Source organism: Lissotriton vulgaris, chromosome 5 (genome assembly GCF_964263255.1).
Source record: "Lissotriton vulgaris chromosome 5, aLisVul1.2, whole genome shotgun sequence".
Lineage (NCBI taxonomy): Eukaryota > Metazoa > Chordata > Amphibia > Caudata > Salamandridae > Lissotriton > Lissotriton vulgaris.
The window spans coordinates 1,996,692,280-1,996,720,153 of record NC_141693.1 but is presented as its reverse complement, the minus strand read 5'-3'; the positions used below and the strand labels follow the sequence as shown (position 1 = coordinate 1,996,720,153).

Genomic DNA, 27,874 nt, shown 5'->3' with positions numbered 1-27,874 from the left:
CAGTGCCGGATTAAACCCTGTAGAGGCCCCTAGGCAGTCAAAATTTCGGGGGTCCCCTCACTAATCATATCTTAATACCCAATGCACCTGTTTTTTTTTTTTACAAACGGACAGCAGCCAGAATATGAGCTTGCCTGCCCCTCGCGCTGCCCAGCCCCCCCGCGTCACCTACGATGCCGCCACCCTCCTAGCCCTTAACCCCGGTCGCGCCCCCAACTGCGTCCAAGCCGCTCCTGGACGCACCCATGGACCGTTCTCCTGCCTCTCCTGCAAATTTAGCGGCACCGACAACATCTCCGCTACGACCACAACACAGATTCCCGACCCCAACCACCTAGAATGCATCCTTCTCAACACCCGCTCGGTCCACAGGCACGCCATTGACCTTTGGAACCTACTAGACACCATCTCTCCTGACGTCGCCTTCCTAACGGAAACATGGATGAACGCTTCCTCCGCCCCTGACATCGCCATCGCTATCCCTGACGACTATAAGATCACACGCAAGGACCGCACCGACCATACAGGAGGTGGAATCGCTATCGTCCATAAGAAATCAATCCGCATCTCAACCAGCTCTGACGCCAACCTCGCTAACTCCGAACACCTTCACTTCCAGATCCACATCGACCCCAAGACCACACTCAGAGGCACCCTCCTCTACAGACCACCAGGACCCCGCGCAAAATTCAGCGAAGACATCACGGACTTCATCACTCCACACGCGCTCCCCTCCAAAGACTACATCCTTCTGGGAGACCTCAACTTCCACCTTGAAAAGATCAACGACCGCAACACCGCCGCCCTCTTGGACAACCTAGCCAACCTCGGACTTAAACAACTGGTCACCTCCCCCACCCACATCGCAGGTCACACACTTGACCCCCTCTTCACCTCCAGCAACCATGCCTCCTTCAGCCACACTACGGATCTCCTCTGGACTGACCACAGCTGCGTTCACTTCACCTACAACAAGCCGAAACCCATCATCCACCTCCAACCAACTCTACAAAGAAACTGGAACAAAATCACCACGGAGCAGATCTCCACATCGCTCCTTCAAACCTCCCCAGCCCCCTCTTCTAACGCCAACGAAGCCGCCTCCAACCTCACCCTTTGGTTATCCAACACCGCCGACACCTTAGCACCACTGAAAAAACGTCAACACAAACTTGGCATCAAGAAGGCCTCATGGTTCAACGATGACCTCAAGAAGTCCAAGAAACTGTGCCGCTCCCTTGAAAAGGCCTGGAAAAAAGACCCATCCACCAGCAACAAGGACGCCTTCAAAAGCGCCATCCGTACTCACCACCAACTGATCCGAAAAGCCAAGAAAACAGCATTCAAGGATCGACTTGACAACAACGCCCACAACAGCAAGGAACTTTTCAACATCGTCAAGGAATTTTCCAACCCCTCGGCCAACTCCAACGACGTCACCCCCTCTCAAACCCTCTGCAACTCCCTAGCCTCTTTTTTCCACAACAAGATTGCTGACATCCACAACAGCTTTGACATCCAACCCGGAAGCCAACCCACCCTACCATCAGCTGACCATCTTCCCCCCGTTAACACCCTTAACGCCTGGAACCCAATCTCCACTGAGGACACCATCCGCCTGATGAATTCCATCCACTCTGGATCCCCCACAGACCCATGCCCTCACCACATCTTCAACAAAGCAGACTCCGTCATAGCTCCGCACCTCCGAGACGTCATCAACTGCTCCTTCAACTCCGCTACCTTCCCAGAAGACTGGAAACACGCTGAACTCACCGCCCTCCTGAAAAAACCAACAGCAGACCCCACCGAACTCAAAAACTACCGCCCCATCTCGCTTCTTCCATTCCCGGCCAAAGTCATCGAGAAAGCTGTCAACAACCAGCTCGCCGCCTTCCTCGAAGCCAACAAATCACTCGACCCCTCACAATCTGGCTTCCGAGCCAAACACAGCACTGAGACCGCCCTCATCGCAGCAACAGACGACATTCGAACCCTACTGGACAATGGAGACACAGTCGCCCTCATCCTCCTCGACCTCTCTGCAGCCTTCGACACAGTCTGCCACAGCACCCTTTTACAACGCCTCAGAAACATCGGAATCCAAGGAAAGGCAATGGAATGGATCACCTCGTTCCTCACCGGAAGAACCCAGAGAGTCCGCCTCCCACCATTCAAGTCCGAGGCCTCTGAAATCATCTGCGGCGTACCACAAGGATCCTCACTCAGTCCCACCCTCTTCAACGTATACATGAGCCCCCTCGCGGCCATCGCACGCCAACACAACCTCAACATCATCTCTTATGCGGATGACACTCAACTGATCCTTTCTCTCACCAATGACCCCAGCACCGCCAAAACTAACCTACACGAAGGAATGAAAGAAGTCGCCGAATGGATGAAACAAAGCCGTCTGAAACTGAACTCAGACAAAACAGAAGTCCTCATCTTAGGTAAATCCCCCTCTGCATGGGACGACTCCTGGTGGCCGGAAGCCCTCGGAAATGCACCCATCCCGACAGACCACGCACGGAACCTTGGCGTCATCCTGGATTCTTCACTCTCAATGAACAGACAAGTCAGCGCCGTATCCTCTTCCTGCTTTAACATTCTTCGCATGCTCAGAAAAACATTTCGCTGGATCCCCACCGAAACAAGGAAAACAGTCACCCACGCTCTAGTCACGAGCCGACTGGACTACGGAAACACCCTCTACGCAGGTACCACCGCTAAACTCCAGAAGAAACTACAACGAATCCAAAACGCCTCAGCCAGGCTCATATTAGACATCCCACGCTACGAACACATCTCTGGTCACCTTAAAGACCTCCACTGGCTACCCGTCAATAAGAGGATTACTTTCCGACTGCTTACCCACGCACACAAATCACTCTACAACATCGGACCAGACTGCCTCAACTCTCGACTGTCCTTCTACACCCCCTCCCGCCAACTTCGCTCTTCCAGCCAAGCCTTCGCCACTGTACCTCGCATCAACAAGACCACCATGGGAGGCAGATCCTTCTCATACCTAGCTGCCAAAACATGGAACTCACTCCCCGCTTACCTTCGCCTCACCCAGAATCACCTAGCGTTCAGAAAGCAGCTTAAAACGTGGATTTTTGACAAATAATCCTCCTCCCCTTCCTAAGCGCCTTGAAACCCTCTGGGTATGTAGTGCGCTATATAAATTCTATGACTTGACTTGACTTGACGTGCCTAATTTGCCTATTTGGTAATCTGGAACTGATGGAAACGTTAGTTCAGGGCTAGATGCACCGCCTTGCACTTCAGGTGATTGAAATTGCATGCATGTTCTATTGGAGATCAAGTGCCCTCAATCTGGATTGTGTCAACCTGAGATCAATAAAAAAGAGAGACATGTGTCATGCCTGTTATAAGGTTCTTTGAGACCACCATCAGAGTCCTACGAGAATTTGGAAAGTTTGAAGAGACCGTTTCAGAAATTGGCCTTCTAAGAGATTGAATAGTCCTTTAAATCTTCATAGAAAACGTAATTAATATCAATAAGCCATGCAAGCTACTCATACGCAAGTAATAAACTTTATACACAGATAGGATCCATTTACCTTTTCAAAAAAAGAGTGCAGAAACCTTTGTTTATAAAAGATATGCATCATTATTCTCATGTGTTTACCAAGCGAATCCTACCTTGAAAATCTACACGGTTTATCTGACTGTCTGTGCAGAAATTTTGTAGCTGTAGCTGGTAAGTCGACCTAAACTTTCTCCTTTGGTTTTCTTGCCATTCTTGTACGATCTGGAACAAAAAAATACTCCCGTCAGACTGGTTCTCCATACTGAAGTATGCCCCTTAAGTCAGTGAAGGGCGCACACTCAATCGCGATCCCATTTTCAAAGCATATCCAGATTTTTCTAAAGAGCCAACAAGAGAGCTTAAGCCATCAAGTTAAAAACAAGGCCCAACTCAGACGTTAGACAAATACTTACAACAAGTTTAAAACATATACATGTTACTGTGCAAAACGTTTCAAATACTAAAGTAAGAACAAATGTTTATTATAGTCATAAACGTAACTAACAAACTATAATCAGTTGACAGCAGCCTCTAGAACACTCACAACAGAGGCGGAGTCCCTCAGATTTTTAAGAACAAGCAGGAATATATAAACCCAACCTATAAAGGGAGCCTTTTAGGAGAGGAGAATGGGTCGCATGTGAATCAATGAAAGAAACCAATACTGGGTACCTGTTGTTACAGGTAAGTAACTTATTTTTTTTGTCCAGGATTGAATCTTTCATAGACTCACATGCTTGAATCCAATAGCAAGCAGTATTGCAGGCAACCTAAATACCCTTAGAAGATTGTGGGTAGAAAGCAATACACAGCTGTAGTAGGTGAAACAGACTTAATGCATATTATATATATATGTATATGTATATGTATATCTATATATCTATATCTATATACATATATATACATATATATATATACATACATATATATATATACATATGCATATATACACACATATACATACATATCCAAACACATAAGATTGGAAAAGGTGGAATTAACTTTTGGGCGTAAATTTTATCAATTGACAGAAATTAATAAAATACAAACACCACAAGTAATTGCCTCTGCCTCTGGGAATACCTCAGGCCAAAAAGGAAAGGGGACGACCACAGTTGGGACAACAGATCAAATAGAAAGTAATGCGAGTGAGAGTGATGCATCAGTACAGTCAGAAATTACTGGAGTAAAATCCAAATTTTTTAAAGAAATCAACCTTCTGGGCCAAGGGAGGCTGGCGATCAGGGGCAACCGAAGAGTCCAGGAATATGGAGGTAGAGGACAAGGAGTCAGAGGAGGTGCAAAAAAACAAGGCATTCTAGACAGCTTAGTGGCAGTGCAAACTAGAGGCCAGACAGCGTCCAAGTGATGGATAAACGAACTGTTGTAAATCATTCGGATTATGTACAAACGAAAGCCCAAACTGAAGTTCTAGCATTAGGCTTATCATTTTGCCCCACAGCCCTCTTCAATTACACTAACAGTAGGATACATTTGTTCCATTTCAAAAGAAAATGAAAGGTCGAAAAATGGTAACCGAACAAGATCAGAGTGACACAATCAAACAAGCATTGGAAATGCAATAGGGCTCGCTTTAGGAAAGTTTGAGCTATTGGTCTTATAAATTACATTTTTTTTATTATGTGTTATTTTTTAAAATAGCTAAATTATTAGCTTTGTCATTTACAATGCCAATAGTTATAACTTTCGCAAATGTGACACCTATAGCATTTGTAATGCAACATGTTTTGTATTTACTTGACTTTGATGTATTGATATTACAAATAACAATGGCTTTTAATTTTTTTAAATAATTAATACTTAAATAATTTATTTAATTTGTAATGGCAATAGCTTAAACTTTTGTAAATAACTTTTGTGAAGATTATGTTCAGTGTTTTTTATTGTGAAGAAAATCCAAGAACAGATGTGAAATATTAACATTTTTTTGTGATTTGTATTAAGCGTGAAAACTTGAAAACAGCCTGAAACATTGAAAGAACATATTTGAACCAGTGATGCTGTTGTGGTGCTGAGTGATGCTGTGGTTGCGCTGAGTGATGCTGTGGTTGCGCTGAGTGATGCTGTGATGGTGCTGTGGTGGTGCTGAGTGATGCTGTGGTGGTGCTGAGTGATGCTGTGGTGGTGCTGAGTGATGCTGTGGTTGCGCTGAGTGATGCTGTGGTTGCGCTGAGTGGTGCTGTGGTTGCGCTGAGTGGTGCTGTGGTTGCGCTGAGTGGTGCTGTGGTTGCGCTGAGTGGTGCTGTGGTTGCGCTGAGTGGTGCTGTGGTTGCGCTGAGTGGTGCTGTGGTTGCGCTGAGTGGTGCTGTAGTTGCGCTAAGTGGTGCTGTGGTTGCGCTGAGTGGTGCTGTGGTTGCGCTGAGTGGTGCTGTGGTTGCGCTGAGTGGTGCTGTGGTTGCGCTGAGTGGTGCTGGGGTGGTGCTGAGTGGTGCTGGGGTGGTGCTGAGTGGTGCTGGGGTGGTGCTGAGTGATACTGGGGTGGTGCTGAGTGATACTGGGGTCGTGCGGAGTGGTGCTGTGGTGGAGAGGTGGAAGAGAGCAGCATAACAGCACAGCAGAACAGAACATGGAGTTAAAGAAGGAGGCGGGTGGAAGAGAGCAGCAGATCAGCACAGGAGAAGAGAACAGGGAGTTAGAGAAAGAGGAGGTGGGAGAGAACAGCAGATTTGCACAGGAGACGAAAACGAAGTTAAAGAAGGAGGCGCGGTGGAAGAGCAGCAGATCAGCACAGGAGAAGAGAAGATAACGGAGTTAGAGAAGGAGGCAGGGTGGAAGAGAGCAGCAGCTCAGCACGGGAAAAGAGAACAGGAAGTTAGAGAATGAGGTGGGTGGAATACAGGGAGGGCGATAGAGGGAGGGAGGGTGATAGAGGGAGGGGATAGAGGGAGGGGGATAGAGGGAGGGAGGGGGATAGAGGGAGGGCAATAGATAGATAGAGGGAGGGCGATAGATAGATAGAGGGAGGGCGATAGCTAGATAGAGGGCAATAGATTGAGTGAGTGAGTGAGGGCGGTAGAGTGAGTGAGGGCGGTAGAGTGAGGGCGTGAGGGCGGTAGAGTGAGGGCGGTAGAGTGAGTGTGTGAGGGCGGTAGAGTGAAGGCAGTAGAGTGAGGGCGTGTGGGTGGTAGAGTGAGGGCAGTAGAGGCGGCAGAGTGAGGGCGGTAGAGTGGTAGTGTGAGGGTGGTAGAGTGAGGGCGTGATGGCAGTAGAGAGGTATATTGAGGGTGGTAGAGTGAGGGTGAGGGCGGTAGAGTGGTATATTGAGGGTGGTAGAGTGAGGGTGGTAGAGTGAGGGCCTGAGGTCAGTAGAGTGGTATATTGAGGGCGGTAGAGTGAGGGTGTGAGGGCGGTAGAGTGGTAGAGTGAGGACGGTAGAGTGGTAGAGTGATGGCGGTAGAGAGGTAGAGTGAGGGCGGTAGAGAGGTAGAGTGAGGGCGGTAGAGTGGTAGAGTGAGGGCGGTAGAGTGGTAAGAGTGAGGCTGTAGAGTGGTAGAGTGAGGCTGTAGAGTGGTAGAGTGAGGCTGTAGAGTGGTAGAGTGAGGCTGTAGAGTGGTAGAGTGAGGCTGTAGAGTGGTAGAGTGAGGCTGTAGAGTGGTAGAGTGAGGGCGGTAAAGTGAGGGCGGTAGAGTGGTAGAGTGAGGGCGGTAGAGTGGGAGGGTGAGGGCGGTAGAGTGGTAGGGTGAGGGCGGTAGAGTGGTAGGGTGAGGGCGGTAGAGTGGTAGGGTGAGGGCGGTAGAGTGAGGGCGGTAGAGTGAGGGCGGTAGAGTGAGGGCGGTAGAGTGAGGGCGGTAGAGTGAGGGCGGTAGAGTGAGGGCGGTAGAGTGAGGGCGGTAGAGTGGCAGTGTGAGGGCGGTAGAGTGAGGGCCTGAGGGCAGCAGGGTGGTATATTGAGGATGGTAGAGTGAGGGTGTGAGGGCGGTAGAGTGGTAGAGTGAGGACGGTAGAGTGAGGGCATGAGGGCAGTAGAGTGGTAGAGTGAGGGCGGTAGAGTGGTAGAGTGAGGGCGGTAGAGTGGTGGAAGTTATACAGCACTGAAAAATAACATGCACTATATATAGATATTATACATATACATATATATATATATTTATTTACAAATACAATCATTTATATTCATAACTGAATCTAGCTCATCTTATGTACAGTATAATGTTAATATTGTACAGCATTTCTTCCCTAAATGTCTTATTTTCTCAAATAACCAGCTGGCTGTGTGTCACCCTATAATCGTGCTATAAAGGAAGTGGCAAACTAAAGTCAGTCTGAAGTGTAGTCCAAACAAACCTCAGCTATTTTATACGTGACAGGAATGCAATTAAGGGCATGCGATGAGTGCAGCACTCCAGTGCTCCGAAGCTCAGGTTTTATGTTTCAAGGCGCCCAGTTATGCTTTTTGTTTCTGCTCAAGTTTAAAAGCAGCAAAGACGTCCGGTTACTTGCCATGCAAAAAGCTTCAATCAGCCTCTTATTCTAAGGCGAGGCGACAACTTTGAGATCTGATCGCCAGGGGATGGGGGGGATGCATGAATAAAACATGAATACGAATACAAGTGAACGGTAACCATAAGAAAGATGACAACGGACAAAGGTGCCATACCTATGCCTTCGCTGCGCAGGCATGCGAGTCACGGCCAAAAGTGAAGTAAATAATTACAAGGGAGGAAGGGTGACGAAACGCATGGGGAGCAGCAGGCCGTGCAGTGAATATACAGCCCAACAGATTAGTGATTCCTTTCACAAACCTCAAAACGATGAAACTGGGGTGGGATGGGTCAAGAAGACTGGATTGGTAACAGCTACTACCCGCAGATAAGTAGAAAGATCAGGAGAGCATGACACCAGTCATCCCCAAAATAAATCAATAAAGCAATCAATCAAAGTCAATAAAACCATCTATCTGGCTACCAATATGTTCAAGAAACCTCAAAGCCTTTCGATAGAGACGGTCTGTAACTCCATTTTATAACTTAGCAGTGCTCTTGTGTTTATGATAGGGTTATGTGATGCTACTGGTGCTTTAGGATTGTCCTGTAACACCGCCTAGGAAAAGTGTACATTAGGTGCAAATACCCAGTGGTGAAACAATTTTGCAAGCTGAGTCACTATGTATTGCAAGTTAACCTTTGCCTAGTCCTTTTAACCACACCACTAGGCAATCAAATGTTGAACCCCTTGCCGTTTGCAGTACACAGAAATAATTATGTTCTCCATATTGCACCTATACAAATGTTATCTCTTCTTGTGAATCCTCAGCAGTTACATGTCTCCAGAATTGAACCACAGTCTGAAGCTGTGGGGATGTGTGTTTTGCTAGGAAATTGCAGTTTTTAGCCTTGACGGATCCTAGCTAAAGATTCGAATTTTAATAGTGCAATGGCAGTACCACTTCAACCTGACTATCAAGTAAAGAGTGCCCTTTCAAAATATTGTTCAACCACCATCAAATATGGGTTACTTGATTGCAGCTGTAGGTGACTGCAACAAAGCTTGTCGGGTGGGAGCTTTGGGTGTCTTTTCAAGATTAATTTCCTCCTTCAGTTACAGATTGAACTTTAAAGCCTTGGGTTGAGCTTTTGCTACCACAGTGATTGCATACCTGTACATTGTCCGCCTTTTATTCACATCGGGCAGATAAGCGTTATGAACTAGTGCATTTGACATTGCATGTATCTGGTTTTTAATTCTAGAAAGCACAACCCATGGCCACGGTCTTGTCGATGCACACATTACGCAACCATAATACATTGGAGAAAAGAAGGCCTAAGGCAACATTTTCAATCTTCTCTGCTAAGTTATAACATGGGGACACAGCCTGTCGCTATAGAAAGCCATCGAGTTGAACCCAACCTTGCTTATTATTACTTTGACTCTAAATGGAGGGGTTTTGTCCTACGGGTCCTGGCTGGACAAGTTACATTTAATAAAGAAGAACATGCCAGGACTCGATTTTAACAGACCAGAACTGGTTTATTCAGCTGGTGTGTGCCTTCTATTATTTATTTAGAGAAGGTATGCATTTGTCATAAATCATGCATTTCAAAACAATTTTCAAATTTCAACAATATACAGAGGCTGAAAATATCCCTTTTGCTGGGGATACGAATAAACGCAATATTTCGTACATTTCAATACATTTCAAAACAATGTGTGCAAACAAGAATAAATGAAAAATAATTCATGAACAATTACGCTTTCATCATTTTTTTCATAGAACAGGCATTAAATCCTGTGCACCAAAACTCATTCAGGTACATTCATTATTGTGTCGCTATGTTGTATGCCTACAGCCAGATGGCCGACGCCAATGGAATGGGTCAGAAGAAACGCTCACCCAGTTCCATCAGTGGCTCAATACCAGACACCCAGATATAAAATTCACAATGACATTTAGCAGAACATCGCTTACCTTTCTAGATGTTGTGGTTTTTCCTCATGAAAATGAATTGACTACCACCTTACATCGCAAAGACACTGATAAGAACACAATTTTACACTATGCCAGTTACCACCCCAAAAGTTTAAAATCTAACCTGCCGTACGGACAAATGCTGAGAATCCGACGGAATTGCTCTAGAAAAGAAGACTTTCTGATCCATTCACAAATAGTGAGTGATCAATTACAGCGGAGGGGTTATCCCCACAAATTATTGAAACACTCAACTACTAGGGCATGGCACACTCCACGAGATGAGTTATTGAGAACCAACAAAGAAACCAAACCATTGGAGAGGCCGGTATGTGTTACCACTTTCGGACCATACACAAACAAGTTGAAATCTATCATTCTAAAGAATTGGCATCTGATTAAAAATTCAGAAGTCCCGATGGAGCAACCTCTGTTTGCCCTAAAGAAAAACAGAAGTATAGCCCAGCGGATTGTAAGGGCCGATCTGGGAGTAAGCAAAGCCAAAACTGACTTACGCACATTGTGGAAACTACCACCTGTAACAGGCCACCACAAATGTGGGTCGCGTGCTTCCTGCCCCAATACAATTGAAGGTGAAGAATTTTCATTCAAGACAACAAAATGGACACACAAAGGATTCTCGAACTGCAAAACATCTAATGTAATATATGCAGTCATGTGCCCGTGTCCCAAATTGTATATAGGAAAAACCACCCAAAAAGCCAACCAACGAATATCCCAACACAGATCTAGGATCAAGAACAAAGTACTGTCCGCACCCATGGTGCAGCACTTTGTCGAAAAGAAACACAATGAAAACTAAATAGTTTGGCGCGGTTGCGAAGGTTAAATAAAAGTGTCCACAAAACTAATTACCACTGTGCGGTCTTAAAATAATCCAAGTGTGTATTGGATTAGCTTGTAACATATATATATTTACCTTCACAAAGACTGTGCTGTTCCTTTTACTGATTAGAACGACTTCTGGTACCGTCAATTTCGTGTTCTGTCTAGCATTCAATTGTAGCGCTGTTGGGCTTAGAATTGTAGCGCTGTGAAGCATCCAATTATAGCGCTGATGTGCATAGAATTATAGCGCTGTTGTGCATAGAATTGTAGCGCTGTTGTGCATAGAATTGTAGCGCTGTTGTGCATAGGATTGTAGCGCTGTTGTGCATTCAATTATAGCGCTGCTGTGCACAGAATTGTAGCGCTGTTTAGCATTCCATTGTAGCGCCGCTGCTTTGATTGATTTCTTTAGCGCGACTTCGCTCAGGCTGCTGCGCTCGCTTATCCAGTATTTATTTAATAATTTCAGAGAACTGCTCACTCGACGCATTTTTACATTTGTTGTCCCTGTCTGCCTTTCCCTTTGACCCTCCATTTTGTTATTGGTATCCCCTGACCCGCCCCTCACCCACACTACCGCCTCCCTGCTGCCCCTCCCACGCTCCGCCCCCTCCACTCTCCATTTATGTTAGATGTCCACACGCGCAGCGTCCACGCGCCCCATTCGCGCCGAAGGTGCGGTAAGCCCGTCTACGCCCGTCCGCGCCTGGACCGCGCCCAGCGCCATACCCCCTGGCCCTCGCATTTCCCAGCCCTCCCGCATTACCTACGATGCCACCACCCTCCTAGCCCTTAACCCCAGCCGTCCCCCAAACTGCGTCCAAGCCGCTCCTGGACACACCCATGGACCTTCTCATGCTACTCCTGCAAATTCCTCTGCAACGTCACCCACTCCGCTACGATCAAACCTCAGGTTCCCGACACCAACCACCTACAATGCATCTTGCTCAACACCCGCTCGGTCCACAGGCACGCCATTGACCTATGGAATCTACTAGACACCATCTCTCCGGACGTCGCCTTCCTAACAGAAACATGGATGAACGCTTCCTCCGCCCCAGACATCACCATCGCCATCCCAGAAGATTATAAGATCATACGCAAGGACCGTACCGGCCACACAGGAGGAGGAATCGCTATCGTCCATAAGAAATCCTTCCACATCTCAACCAGCTCCGACGCCAACCTCGCCAACTCTGAACACCTTCACTTCCAGATCCACATCGACCCCAAGACCACACTCAGAGGCACCCTCCTCTACAGGCCCCCAGGACCCCGCGCACAATTTAGTGAGGACATCACGGACTTCATCACTCCACACGCGCTCCCCTCCAAAGATTACATCCTTCTCGGAGACCTCAACTTTCACCTTGAAAAGAACAACGACCGCAACTCCACCACCCTGCTGGACAACCTCGCCAACCTCGGACTTAAACAACTGGTCACTTCCCCCACCCACATCGCAGGTCACACCCTCGACCCTATCTTCACCTCCAGCAATCATGTCTCCTTCAGCCACACCACCAAGCTCCTCTGGACTGACCATAGCTGTGTTCACTTCACCTACAACAAGCCCAAACCCAACAACCACCCCCAACCAACTCTGCAAAGAAACTGGAACAAAATCACCATCGACCAGATCTCCTCATCGCTTCTGCTAAACCCCCCAGCCCATTCATCAAACCCCGACCAAGCCGCCACCAACCTCACCCTTTGGCTATCCAACAGCGCAGACATCCTAGCACCACTGAAAAAACGACAAAGCAAACTCGGCAGCAAGAAGGCCTCATGGTTCAACGATGATCTTAAGAAATCCAAGAAACTCTGCCGCTCCCTTGAGAAGGCCTGGAAAAAAGATCCAACCACCAGCACCAAGGACGCCTTCAAAAACGCCACCCGCATACACCATCAACTGATCCGAAAGGCCAAGAAAACTGCCTTCAAGGAACGACTAGATAACAACGCCCACAACAGCAAGGAACTTTTCAACATCGTCAAGGAATTTACCAATCCCTCGGCCAACTCTAACGACATCACCCCCTCTCAAGCCCTCTGCGACTCCCTAGCTTCATTCTTCCACAACAAAATTGCAGACATCCACAACAGCTTCGACAACCAACCCGGAGACCAACCCACCCAACCATCTGCTGGACCTTCACCCCCCTCAAACATCCTTAATGACTGGAACACAATCTCCACTGAGGATACCATCCGCCTGATGAACTCCATCCACTCAGGTTCCCCCACAGACCCATGTCCTCACCACATCTTCAACAAAGCAGACTCCATCATAGCACCGCACCTCCGAGACGTCATCAACTGCTCCTTCAAATCCGCCACCTTCCCGGAAAGCTGGAAACACGCTGAACTCTGCGCCCTCCTGAAGAAACCCACAGCTGACCCCTCCGAACTCAAAAACTACCGCCCTATCTCGCTCCTTCCATTCCCGGCCAAAGTCATCGAGAAAGCTGTCAACAACCAGCTCGCCGCCTTCCTCGAAGCCAACAAATCCCTCGACTCTTCACAGTCCGGCTTCCGAGCAAAACACAGCACTGAGATCGCCCTCATCGCAGCAACAGACGACATTCGAACCCTATTGGACAATGGAGACACAGTCGCCCTCATCCTCCTCGACCTCTCCGCAGCCTTTGACACAGTCTGCCATAGCACCCTTCTACAGCGACTCAAACATCGGAATCCAAGGAAAAGCACTGGAATGCATCACCTCGTTCCTCACCGGGAGAACACAGAAAGTCCGCCTCCCACCATTCAAGTCAGAGGCCTCTGAAGTCATCTGCGGCGTACCACAAGGATCTTCACTCAGCCCCACCCTTTTCAACGTATACATGAGCCCCCTCGCGGCCATCGCCCGCCAACACAACGTAAACATCATCTCCTACGCGGATGACACTCAACTGATCCTTTCACTCACCAATGACCCTAGCACCGCCAAAACTAACCTACACGAAGGAATGAAAGAAGTAGCCGAATGGATGAAACACAGCCGCCTGAAACTGAACTCTGATAAAACAGAAGTCCTCATCTTAGGCTCCACCCCCTCCGCATGGGACGACTCTTGGTGGCCAGAAGCCCTTGGAAAAGCGCCCATCCCGACAGACCACGCACGGAACCTGGGCGTCATCCTGGACTCCTCACTTTCAATGAACAGACAAGTCAACGCCGTCTCCTCATCCTGCTTCAACATTCTTCGCATGCTCAAAAAAACATTTCGTTGGATCCCCACCGAAACTAGGAAAACGGTCACCCACGCACTGGTCACGAGCCGCCTGGACTACGGAAACACCCTATACGCCGGGATTACCGCTAAACTCCAGAAAAAACTCCAACGAATCCAAAACGCCTCTGCCAGGCTTATATTAGACATCCCGCGCAAAGAACATATCTCTGGTCACCTGAAAAACCTCCACTGGCTTCCCGTCAATAAGAGGATCACTTTCCGACTCCTAACCCACGCACACAAAGCACTCTACGAAATCGGACCAGAATGCCTCAACACACGACTGTCCTTCTACACCCCCTCCCGCCAGCTTCGATCTTCCACCCAAGACCTTGCCACTGTCCCTCGCATCAACAAGACCACCATGGGAGGTAGATCCTTCTCCTACCTGGCAGCTAAAACCTGGAACTCTCTTCCCACCTACCTTCGCCTTACCCAGAACCACCTAGCATTCAGAAAGCAACTTAAAACGTGGATATTTGACAAGTAACTCCCCACCCCTTCTTAAGCGCCTTGAGACCCTCTGGGTATGTAGTGCGCTATATAAATCCTTTGACTTGACTTGACTACCCAAGTCAGCTTGCTAGGGTAGGAATCTAGTGAGCATCAACGCTAAATCGAACCACTGCTGTAAACTCAGCGCTCGGTCGAGCCTTACAACCAGCGGTGTAAGAAGCTCTGGCCCCCATCCAAGAAGTATAACAATCAACAGAAGAGTGTCAAAGTAAGTTGAATAACAAAGAACAAGACTTAAAACCAATTGATATCAATAGACAGGAAGGAAATTACCACCGTCTAGAGAAACAGAAATTTAGTAAAGGAATTAGGTGCATGTGCTCAGTGAAGAAAAAGAACCCTCAGGCACCGCCTGTGAAGGTCGGTAGCCAATTGTCTTCATTGGGTCCAAAAAGGTTGGAAAAATGAAGTGGTGATATAGAAGTGCTTTAAAAAGAGCGTGGACTACTCATCACACAATAATTTTATTAAGAGAGTAGCCCTAACTCCAGTGCAAATTAAAGGACTAGTGATTGGTTGAGTTAGTTTGAACCAACAAGTCCTTACTGGAGTGACAAGAAAACAAAGATGGTCAACATGTTTCTGCTTAAGAGCCAAGGATCGGCTCAGCATTCGTCAGGACCACAGAACTCTATCATATACCTTAATGGGCACTCGCTAAGGTGTCCAAAACTAAGGTGTAGAGAAGGAAAAACAAATATAAAAAACTAATACAACCTGATTAGTGTAGACTTCCTATATTGGGTAAGTCTTCCCACAGTCTCACCCCGAGGGGGAGACAAAAAAGTCTGAAAAGTAATGAGAAAAAAACAAAAACAAGTCTGTTTTAAAATGTGACTATTATAACATTTTTCAGAAGCCATGTACTTTCATCAAACATGCACTTACATCAAAACATGCACCAATATTCTGACTAGGAGTAATTATTCCTAAAGAATACAATCTCCGTGACTTGGGACGTTGAGCCCAGAGAAAAACCATTTTAATACATGAATGTTCAAACAAGGCTCCTAATCTTAGAAGTCTGATTTAAATAACACGCAGGTATTTTAGTCTGCGGTCACATGGTAAATATATAATTTAAAAAAGTGCTCGTCATAATTGTAAAGCCAACCAGGAGGTTGGAGTTGAGGAAATCACAAAGACGACCTTTGAAAGGGGCATATAAAGCAGGCCAGTCGAGTTACATATAGAAAAAACTCACATTGTTAAGCCCTCAATGGGACCTCATGGGCTGGCGGTGGGGGGAAACCTTCACGCTCGGTCCATCTATAAATATAACGTGGTGCAACAAGAATGTTAAGAGGCACCCGTATCTGTGTGGAATTAGTTAACCAAGTAATGGCAGTAAAACGGTATCGCTGCATGCACCTACTTTATCCGATGCCACTCCACGCCTTCGGACCTATTCAAACCGCGACCGCCGCCCGTAACACCAAGCGGTAATGAAGGCGCGGGTTTGTTTTGTATGTGAGAAACGCGGAAGCGCCGGAGGGGCGCGGCTCGCGTTAGCCAGTGGTCACGTGATCTTGCTAGGTCTCAAATCATTTAAAGGGGCCTCATTACTCGCTTCAATTGTCAGTGCAAGGAAAGTGAAAAAAGACCTGTTATCTTGGGAAAAGGTCAGAAGAATATTGGCAAAAGAAAGGGCACAGAATGGAATGGTATTTAAATAACGCCCCATTTAAATTCACTAAGTAATGCTGCAATATAACGCTATATCAGCCCAACCCCAGCAGTATTCGTAATTCTGTGATGCTGCGCCACAACACTACCTGACAAATTGCTGTGCACCAAATGAGAGCTATTTTAGGAGGAGGAAGGGAGGGGGATACTGTTAGGGAAAAAGGGGGATACTCTTCTGTTGATTGTTATACATTTCGGAAGGGGTAAAAGAGTGGTCTTAATTATACCCTTACTCTCTTGTTGTTTCATATAACCCCATCCAAGAAGGTCTTTCTTCCCAGTGTTTGACACACAGCTGAAGAGCTGCAATAAAATAAACGGGCAAGGTTCCAAGGAGAAAGGGGGTAATGTGGAGAGAAGGGGGCGGGGAGGTATGAGCGAGCCCACTGTTAAAATAAATAAAATGCAAAGCTACACATGAAATAATATAGAAAGAAAGCCTTTCTGCAGCTGACTGGCTGCAGCTTGCAAACGAGCTCAATATGTTTGTAAGCCCAACACATCGCCCCGCTCACCCCACTGCATGGAAACCGAAGGCCCTGAATGGGCGCAGGGCGGGTCAGCTGAAAGGCCGGCGCATGACACAGGAGATGTGCTGACACAAGTCTGGATTTATTGTTATTGCGGCTATCTGCTTGCCCGAGCACAACGCACACGACAACAGCAGCATAATATGGGGAGGAGAAATGCCGGCCTGAGGCAGAGCACACGCTGAGACGCTTGTGGGAGGGGGGCTGGGCTGCCTTTGATGTGGTAATGCGAGGCAGGCAGGCAGGCAGGCGGCTGGTGGCATTGTGCACGCGCTTTTTAGGGCTTGCGCAATGACCTAAAAAGCACATGCACTGCGTGGAATCGCCAGTGGAATTGTGCTTGGTTAAACGCTGTTTAAGCCCCTGTAGAGCTTCGCCAGCTGTGCGCATGCGCACAGCAGGCGAGCCCTAAAAAAGATAAACCCTTGATCTTAGCGATAGAGGACATTAAGATTTTACATATGATGGGGCAGCTGGAAGGAATTGATAATTGGATAGAGAATCCAACTTTGAATTTGAATAATGATGATGTGATGATGGACTAGGCAAGTGAAAGTGGTTTTAATCCTAAATCTATCTTTTTACCACAAATCACTAATTAGACATTTGATGTATTTGAAAGAGGGATGGTTGAAGAATTCAAAACAAGATAGGAAAAGAAAATGTATTCAAGAGAATCTAAATGCACAGCAGGTGAACGCTCTGAATGAACTGAAAAATAATAGATCAGTGTTCTTAAAAAAATAACAAGATAAAGGAGGTAATGTAGTGGTATGGCCATTTGACATGTATTTAAAGGAAGGAAAAAGACAACTGAATTATGTTAATAACTATGAAATATCAGATAGATCGAATAATGAAAAAAGCAATGAGATATATACGAACTGTCTCAAGGGATGGAGGGATGAATTATTGATTGAACTAATATAACTTTTTAATTGCAATTTCCTAAATTACCAGCATTTTATATGCTGCCTAAGTTGCATAAAAATAAAAGTAATCCCCCAGGTAGACCGATAGTCTCTTCTAGAGGGAGCATGTATGAAAATACCTCAAAATATATAGATCACTTTCTGGGATCTTAGGTACAAGGACTTCCCTCATATATATGGGATATAGGTGACTTTTTGAGCCTAATCAATGACATAGTATGGGAGAAGAAATGTATGTTAACGTGTTTGAACGTTAACAGTCTCTATACTTGCATACCACATGAACAGAGAATGAATGCCTGCAGGCATTTTATCAGAGCCCTTTCAGTATCCTACCTGTTGCACATTGAGATGATTCTGAATATGATCTATATTGGTTTAACAAACAATTTCTTCATTTTTGATAAAGTGACATATAGGCAAACCGAGGGGACTGCGATGGGAACTTGCTTTGCCCCCAGTTTTGCAGGCCGTCACCTAGGCTGGTGGGAGGAGCAGGTAGTCCGTAACATCAGACGATTTGAAAAACACGCAGTCCTCTGGGTTAGGTATATAGATGACATTTTCTGTATATGGAAAGGAACAAGGGAGGAAGCTGATGAGTTTGTGGATATATTGAACAACAGTACTCTGAATCTGAGGTTCACAAATCAAGTACACCCAGATGAAATTGAATTAGATATTGAGATCAAAGCATGTAATAAAAATCTGGAGAGTAAACTCTTCCGGAAGAAAACTGCGGTGAGCAGTTTATTGCATGCGGACAGCTGTCATCCCAGAAACCTGATAGAAAGTATACCCTATGGGGAACTACTGAGAACAAGGAGAAACTGTAGTTCCGATGAGGGATTCAACAATCAAATGATGGTAATGAGAAGAAGGTATAAGGAAAAAGGATATTCCCTAAAAGTGATTTACCAGGCATGCAAAAAAGCGTGAGAATTGAAATGGGAAGATCTGTTAATACCATAAGTTAGGAAAGAGGAGGAACAACCAGTTCGATTTGTAACTGAGTTTAGCACCCAGGCTTGGGAAGTGAAGAAAAGCCTAAACACATTTGGGCAAGTTTTAAAAACAGATGAAACCCTCACTAGAACTGTAAGTGAAAATGCACAAGTAACCTTTACGAGATGTGAATCATTGAAAAATATCTTATTACGCAGTCAGGTACAAGAGAAACAGAATAGGAACAATATACAACGATTTTATGTATGTGGTGAATGCTACGCTGGTAAACCGATACATCTAGGAGAAAAAAAATAAGTGTTTACTATCACTAAACATTTTACATGAAATTCAGATTTTTGTGTATATTGCTTAAAAGGTCCATGTTCACTGTGTTACATTGGAAGCACAATATATAAACCCCCCATAAATGTTTTAGAACATTTGAGAGCAATTGTCAACAAAGATAAACAATACCAAATAGAGAGGCACTTTAACCCGTTTACCGCGCCGGCAATTCCGCCACGGTGCGGCGGCTTTGTAGAGTATATATATATATATCTGACGATTGTTTCCAATAGACCGCTTGAATTGGAAGAGATCAAAAGCCACAACGGGGAACTGCTGGAGGATACTTGAATAACATGTTGCAAAGCGTAATGCATTTCGGCATTCACTGCCTTCTTCAGACGCTGTAGCAAACTGAAAACGCTGCCAAACCTCTCCTTTTGTCCTCCTATGGTCCTCCCCCAAACAAAGAAAGTCAGCTGACCACGCCAAATCACCGGCAGCTGTAGTCAGAATACTGTAGACCACACCTCCCATCATGCACCAGAATGGTAAGTGCAGTGGCGTGGTTGTTGCTTAGTGCACACTGAAATAAGAGGCAAAAGCGGGGGGTTGATGTAGCTCTTGGTTGCGCTGTAATAATTGTCCAGTACCTCCTCAGGTCCCCAACACTCTGCCTCAATACACCGATGTTGGGTAGGGCTGAAAGCGTGGATTTTAGTGATCTCACCTTCCCTCAATGGCGAGCTGCTCCTGGCAGTAGCCACTAGCCCACGCTGTTGTAAGAGGCTGTCCTGCGTTCATCCGATACCTAGGGGATTTTGTAGAGAGCGTTGCCACTCGTGTCAGCAAAAGCCGCAGCACACGAGGAGAGCGGGGCCTCTTGTGCCGCCGACACGTTCCAAAAATTGTTTCCAATAGACCGCTTGAATTTGAAGAGATTAAAAGCCACAACGGGGAACTGCTGGAGGATACTTGAATAACATGTTGCAAAGCGTAATGCATTTCGGCATTCACTGCCTTCTTCAGACGCTGTAGCAAACTGAAAACACTGCCAAAATCCTCCTTTTGTCCTCCTTTGGTCCTCCCACAAACAAGGAAAATCAGCTGACCTCGCCAAATCACCGGCAGCTGTAGTCAGAATACTGTAGACCACACCTCCCATCATGCACCAAAATGGTAAGTGCAGTGGCGTGGTTGTTGCTTGGTGCACACTGAAATACCAGGCAAAAGCGGGGGATGACATACCTCTTGGTTGCGCTGTAATAATTGTTTAGTACCTCCTCAGGTCCCCAACACTCTGCCTCAATACACCGATGTAGGGTAAGGCTGAAAGCGTGGATTTTAGTGATCCCACCTTCCCTCAACGACGAGCTGCTCCTGGCAGTAGCCACTAGCCCACGCTGTTGTAAGAGTCTGTCCTGACGATATGTACCACTAAATATGTATAAATAAAAGCAACCGAACAAAGAAGTCTGACTCTGGCGATTTTATTGTTGCTGTCTGCGTACCTGTCTGTGCACGAAGCACGCTGAATTTACATACATATATATATATATATATATACATACATATATATATATATATATATATATATATATAGTGAGAGAGAAAGATATAAATATATCAATATCTATATTAACATAAATAACCATAGATATAAAAATTGTAAGTATTCATATCTGTAATCTTTAAATATAAGCACAGATTACCAAAACAGGGGTTATAATATGCCTGGGATTGGTGTCAGAGCAGTAGCAGCTCTGTAAACTTGTGCTGCTGTACACCTGGGAGCATTGAGGATGTGGCGATAGTGGTCCGTTTTTGTTTTTGGAGGGAACCTTTGTAATGAGCCAGAAGGGCACAAAAAACTATGTATACGTCCCAGATTATCTCAAAGAAAAAGTTTCTCCCTAAAGACCTTAACAGCAGGTAGGTATGTTCATAAAACTGGCTTTTATTTTTTTAGTGTATGGAAAGAGATGTTGTGGTGGTTTACTGAAGTGAAAATAGTCTGTATACTTGTGATGGAACCAGTTACCACTGTAGGTAGCTGCTACTGGCAGTGCCAAGAGCGTCTGATGACGTATTGCTCAGGTGAGACACCTGTTTGGGTCTGAGAGCTATCTCCGGGTTTATCGGTTAGCGTCACAGCACTTGAACATCTGGGAACGTACTGTAGTATATACTATCTTTCAATTGTGTTATACTAGAAAAAAAAGCTTTCCGGGTGAGGAATATTCGTTTCAACGTCAAGCTACTGGCGTGTATAGCTTTGTGCATTGTAGACCATGTCTACAGAATTTGTTGGTATCGAAGATGTCCGCCCAGTTCTCTAGAGAGACATCTACACGTGTACTGACTTTGGGAAAGTGGGTGTGGATGTGAAGGCTTCTGAGAAGTGAGAGATACGAGACCACTACTATACGATTTCCATCCTTTTAAGGGTGATACTTAGGACGTCCACAAACTGTCTGTATCTATAGGTGTCGAAATTTCCTTGTGGTGCGGTTTATTCGCCACCCAGAAGAAGTAGATCAATTGTAAAAAATATAAAACCTAGCAACCCCCTGTTCAGTCATTTGGAGAAATGAGGTGCCAAATGTTTCCCACTGGCTGTCGTGATATAGAGAAGCGATGATATAGATTGAGCCCAAGACTTCGAACAATGACTGACAGCTGAACAGTAACATTCTGCTGGTCGTATAAAGCAGGATAAGGTTTGTGAAGTCAGATGGTTTGAACTGCTTTGGAGCTTTAGTAGCTTGTCATCTGTGGTTGGGAAGCTAGTGATAACTGTAAAGTGAGAGGGTAGCTTGTACTGAAAGCATGCAGCTTACGAATGTGTGGTTATGATGTGATGGCAAATGGAAGGATTTGGAAATGGAAACCGGTACCGAAATGGTAAATTGGAGATAGCCGCATTGTTTGGGACATGTGGGCATGGGCATCCTGTAAGTCCAGCTATGCAGTAAATACTGAGCTGTGTAGAAGACAATGTATGTGTGAGATAAGAACCATTCCTGACCTAAGATGGATCAGTATTGTCTGCTTTTTAAAAAAAAAAATGTAATTAGGAGTCAAAGAAAAAGAAGGGGGAAATGTCCCCTTGATGTTATGGTATTTAGTGAAACTCACGGGAATGGCTTATGTGACCAACATAATACATATTTGAATGATGCCATCCTATCCCAGTGTGGAAGATATGGGAAAAGTGTACGCCCATGGGATGAGTGGGGATAGGAGATAGGAGTTATCTTCTTGAGGTCCCCAATATCGAGCGCCTCGACGACGGTGGGAGACCTTCAGCAGAGGATGCTTTTGTTACATCGACCTTTGAGAACTGAGAATCGAACGCTTCTGCTGTTCCGGTCTGTTTCCTCAGGCTGTTGACAATGTCGTTATCGCTAGTAAATTGTCTTGTTTTTTAACTGGAAGGGTAGAAAATGCTGGGATCAGAGAGATTCTCTCGCAATGGATGTGAAAGGTGGTGGTTGTGTCCATCAGAAGGGCAACCAGTTATATGAAAGGTGCTAAAGGATACGGCTGTGTCTGTTATCATGCAAATCGCGTAAGGTTTGATAAGTATTACCCAGTATCTTGGACTACAGTAAATGGCATAAAAGAGGTTTGTAAGGCCTTGCCTTGCGTTGTGTTGCGTTTCAAGATTGCGGACTGTATGCTGTGTGAGAGATGGCTATAGTACAAACAATAAGTTCAGATGATGCGTTTATGGAAGAATTCTTGTAGTTTCCAATTGTTTATCCTGGGGCAGAAAAAGTATTAGTGCACTCATGTCTTAGATGACTATAGTTGGTCAGTCCGACCCAAATTAGAAAGAGAAGCAGCTAAACAGAAGGTGATGGCCCCGATAGTGATTGCATACACTGTTTAGGTGACTACCACCACAATCTGGTGTTGCATCTAGTGTATAGGAATTGTAGGGCAACTCTGAACCACTTGGGTAACTACATATTGCAGCTTAGAGTGATACACTAGAAAGGCCGCTCTAAATTTGTCAATATTAGCAGTAATGCAGCTACAACTGTGGCTAAGTTCCACAGGATAGTTACGCTTTCTCCCCAAACAATCTACTATGGAAATAATATATGTTGACTTGCTTGTATCACTCCTAGAAGCTATCTAAAACAATCTGTTAGTTTGTCAGTCATTGGCAGTTTGAAAGTGTTGGCAGTCGCATGCATGATTCAGTTTATGTTAGAAATGGGGACATCCGGTTGGCTAAGGCTTGCGCCAAAGCCAGGCAGAACCCACCATTCTACATCAGGGCAAGGAAGTCACCTGCCAAAATTAACCCCTGCTCACCCCCTTGTTAGCTTGGCACGAGCAGTCAGGCTTATCCCGGAGGCGATGTGTAAAGCGTTTGCGCGCGCACCCAGCAACACCCAAGGCCCACCACAAAGAAAATTCAACACAAGGTTATATATAAAAATATCCTTTGTATTATACCAAACACATTAGATAATAAACACACAATTTACATTGTGCCAACTGGCATGGGCAGAATTTACAGGGGATTATGTACACAGGACAGGGCCATGTGGGCCACTGTCGGGGATAAGCACTTTTAGAACTAGCACTTGTTAGAAATAGCACTTAATACATAGAATAATGATAGCACCAAATAGCAAATGTAGCACACAACCAGTAACCACTGGCAGAAGGTAGTACACACTACGCAACCCTAACCACCTTAGGCATATATCACGCAGGGAACCATGAACTCACTAGCATAACTATGCTAGGTAACACAACCTCCTAAGCATAAACACTTTTAGAGGTATAGGCATAAAGGCATTACACATGATGCAGAAATCACAGTAGGCAAGTATCACATTTGCGCCAAAAACTCACAGAACTGACCCCAGGCCAACCTGGCCTCTCAGGGGCTCACAGGCACAATGTCTAGAATGTCTGGGCTGGCTTCACAGGCAGCCAAAGAAGATAGTGCAAGGGCCTAAATGTTGCAGCTGCCCACTAAGTGCTGGGCAGCTGGGGTACTGAGCCTGGCATCAGCGTGCCTCCTGGCTCTCCTCTGGGGCTCTCGAACAACCAACAGTGCCCAAAAACGTGGGAGCCTCGCAGGCTCTAATGAACACAATGTGGCAATACGTTGGAGCCTCGTGGGCTCGAGAAATAAAATGCCCCCTGGAGCCTTGTGGGCTTGAAATAACACTGCTGCCAACTGGGGGGAGCGGCCCGCTGCCAGCCGGGGCCGCTCTACCTCCCGAAATGCCCCCTTCGTTGGAGTCCCCACTCTGGGGACTCGGAAATTGACAACGACTCTGGCGTTGGAGTCCCGCTCTGGGGACTCGTGAAACAATGGCCGCCGGAGCCCTCGTGGGCTCGGAACAAATGCTGCCAATCTGGGGGAGCGGCCCGCTGTCAACCGGGCAGCTCTACCCCTACAGAGACTGGCCCAGAAATGAAGGGGCAATGTGCCCCGACGCCCCCCTCTCCCCAAAGGAACATAACGGGCCCCACTCACCGGCTCGGCAGGACTCCTCTGGTCGGCGGTGCGGGCGGGGCTCTCTGTCTCCGGGGCTCCCTCCACCGCATGGGAGCCCCGCAACACTGGTGCTGCGTTGCTGGCAGCCTACCTCATGGGAGCCCCGGGCCGCGGCAGGCCATAAGTCGGCCGGCTTCTCTTCTCCTTCTCGGGCAAGCACGTGACTGCAGCCAATTCCAGCGCGGTGGCGGGCAGGACTTCCCTTCAAAACCGGAAGGCCCGCCCCGCGTCAGGCACTATGGTGCCTGACTTCCTGTTATCGGCCGAAACAGGCTGTGGCGGTGATTTTGGGCATCGGACAACGAGGGGTGTGCACCCTCTGTAAGCAAACAAAAAGTTGAAGCGGGGTGGGCTCCCGCTAAGGGTCTCAGAAACGGGGTGACACCCGTAAATAATTAAATAAGCAGGGTGAGCACCCGCATGGGCCACAAAAGGGCAGGAGCGCCCCCCCCCCATCAGTAATATGGCAGCATACAGAAGGCGGCAATGGATAAACGTGTTCATATTGCACAAAAGTCGAGTTTGCATAGAAGGGTCAAAGATGGGGTGTACATCAGTGTTTATAAAGTGCACTACTCACCCGTTGGGGTTTCAAGGCACTGGGGGAGGAGGCACCTCTGTTGGGGTCATTCAAAGACCCAGGTCTTGAGGTCCTTCCTGAATTGGTCCAGTGTCAGGCTTCGCCGGAGGTGGAGGGGGGAGCTTGTTCCATGTCTTGGCAGCAAGGTGGGAGAAGGAAGTCCCACCCACTCTATACCTATAGAAGCATGAGATGGCGGCTGGGGAGAGGTCGACTGATCGTAGGTTTCTCTTGGGTGCGTGGAAGGAGATGCGGTTGTTGAATTATTGAGGTCCGATGTTGTGGAGGGGCGTTCCTGCCAGTTGAGCCGTGAGCGCACAGAGAAAGCTGACTGACAGTGCGCTGTGAAGAGCTGGCCGAGATGAGAAAAGGGAGACCTGCGGATGGCTGGGCGGTAAGGTATTGGAGGACCAGCAGGAGAGAGGACCTACACGGTGGCCTGGAGGCAGCAGGGAATAGGAGCTGGGCCTACTGTGGGAGAAGAAAAGGATACCCACCCTGGTTCAGTTGCGGGAGGAAGACAGAGCCTATCCAGGACAGTATTGGGGCAGAGGAGCAGGCCCTGGTTGCACAAGTTGTGATTTTGGGACTGGGGAGCGCGCTTTGTGAGTAGTCCTCGCTACCGGACGCCCGGCTAAGGTCCTGAGAGATGGCTCCAGGCCCTATTGATAGTTTGGCCTGTTGGCGGAGGTGGGGTCTTGCATAGCACTGCCCTTGGGACCTGGCGGAAGCGCTGGGATGCCTTCGGGTAGCCATGCGCTATACAAATGTTTAGTCATTCATTCATTCATTCATTCCCCCGAGGTGAGGAGCGCAGGGACACACAGGTGCAGAGCATTTCTGGAGCAGGAATGGTCACACAGTGCCTTGCATTGATCCATGCACTGGAGAGTTCATGACTACAGTAGGGGAGTATTCTTTTACCATAGTCAGGAGGAGGAAATCGGATGCTAGGCAGTCCAAGCTGCCTTTTGGGTAACGCAAGCCGTCCAGGGTTCGGAAGAGGAGATCAGAGGACTTGAACAAGAGTACTTTGCTACTTGCAGACTAAAAGTCCTGAGTTTTATACATGTTAGGACAGATGACTCTGGGGAGGGTGTGATGCAGGAGGTGCACTATGTTGGTAAGGGGGCCTGCACTTGAAGATCTCGAGAGGGCGGGTAAGTCCCTGTCGGGCCTGCTTAGAAAACCCTGGGCCATTGATTACGTTGCCGAACTCTGTACTGGTGAAAGCAAGCTGACGGCGGGCCAGGCGGCGGTACAGGAGGCAATGCTCTCCATGGCACCGTTGCCAGTTCAGCCCAGCACCATGTGACTCTGGGCTGAACTCTCACTCAATCTTCCCTACGGCCCTAGCGCCATGAGACCCTTGGGGTGACTAGCTCACGCTTTAGAAATACCAGGTTATTTTACTCAACGCTCTAAAAGTAGTCGCAGGTGCTTACCCACCTATTCTGGATTTCTTTTTTGACTCGCTTCAGCTACTGTGGCTTGAATATGGGCATAGATGTTTTTTAGATGAGCCTTTTACGGAGAAACCGGTCATAGAGGCCATTAAGCCTCTCCCTGGATATAAGGCCCTGGGACTAGATGGCCTATCGGATGTGTTTTATAAGGAGTCTGCAGCTATTTTGGCCGCCCATTTTATCAATATGCATAGTGAATCACTGAAGAGGGGTGAATTACAGTTGTCACTTAGGGAGGCTCTTGTCATTACCATTCTGAAGCCTGATAAAGGTCAGCAGCGCGGCGAATCTTATAGGCCTCAGTCCATGATTAATGTGGATGAAAAATTCTGTCCCAGTTAATTACATTGAGGCTTCACCCCCTGCTGCATAGTGAGACCAGATCAATCTGGATTCGTACAGCAAAGAGGCACCATGCATAATCTGTCCACCTTTTTTGCCATCCTTCAGGAGATTAATCCTTCGCATGTGGCAGCTGCCATCTTTCATTCACTTAAATGCCAGTATCTTTGTACTGGTATCCCGCCTGGGTCTTAGCCCTAAATGTATTCAACTGTTTGGCCTTCTCTATGCTAGACCCAAGGCGTGCCTCCGGATTAACGGGATGATCTCTCCATTTGCAATCTCCCAGGAAATAAGGCAGGGATGCCCGCTCTCCCCCATATTCTTTGCTGTAGCTATGGTGCACGGCTTAGGCAGCACCATGCGCATAGAGGCCGGACTTGCTCCTTCCGGGTGCTGCTGGTATCAATGTATGCCGATGATGTGACTTTACATGTGAAAACCCTCGCTGTCAACTTAGATCCTCTGATTGGGCATATGGCTGTTTAATGGAATGGGTGGAGGACCAATTAGCTAAATGCACATGTCTCCTGCGCTCTCCTTGACGGGATGGCTAGCCATGGCTAAAATGTTATATTGCCCAAATTAGCTTTTCATTAATCTCCGCCTCCTTACTAAAGGGTTCAGATGAAGCCTCCGCTCCTGTTTGGCGTCGCTGGCATGGGTAGGGAAACAGCCCAGAATTGCTAGGGAAAGCCTTACGCTCCCTTTTGAACAAGGGGGCTGGGAGCCCAGACATGGATTTGTATTATAGCTGCGAACAAGTACACTTTTTGTTTCTTTCTGGCTCTACCCTAGGCGGTTAATGGCCCACACAGCACCACCGGAGCACGATCACATGATACCTACCCCCTTTGAATATGACCTTATTTCAGCCTCAGACCAGGCTGTGAGCAGCATTGGATACGATTAGCTGCACTGTTTGGGCATGACATGAGCTGAGACAGTGGGCTCACCTGGAGGTATTGTATGCCCCTCTCTTCCCG

General features: G+C 46.9%; 1 protein-coding gene across 5 annotated transcripts in view; it reads right to left on the bottom strand.

The window, feature by feature from the left end:
• Nucleotides 1-27,874, bottom strand: part of SETX (senataxin) — a 631,151-nt gene that overhangs the window by 268,583 nt on the left and 334,694 nt on the right. For all 5 annotated transcript variants that reach the window (XM_086924766.1, XM_086924768.1, XM_086924765.1 and 2 more), the window contains one exon: nt 3,673-3,781. In XM_086924766.1, the coding sequence (XP_086780892.1) occupies nt 3,673-3,781 (109 nt within the window). The remainder of the gene's footprint in view (nt 1-3,672; nt 3,782-27,874) is intronic.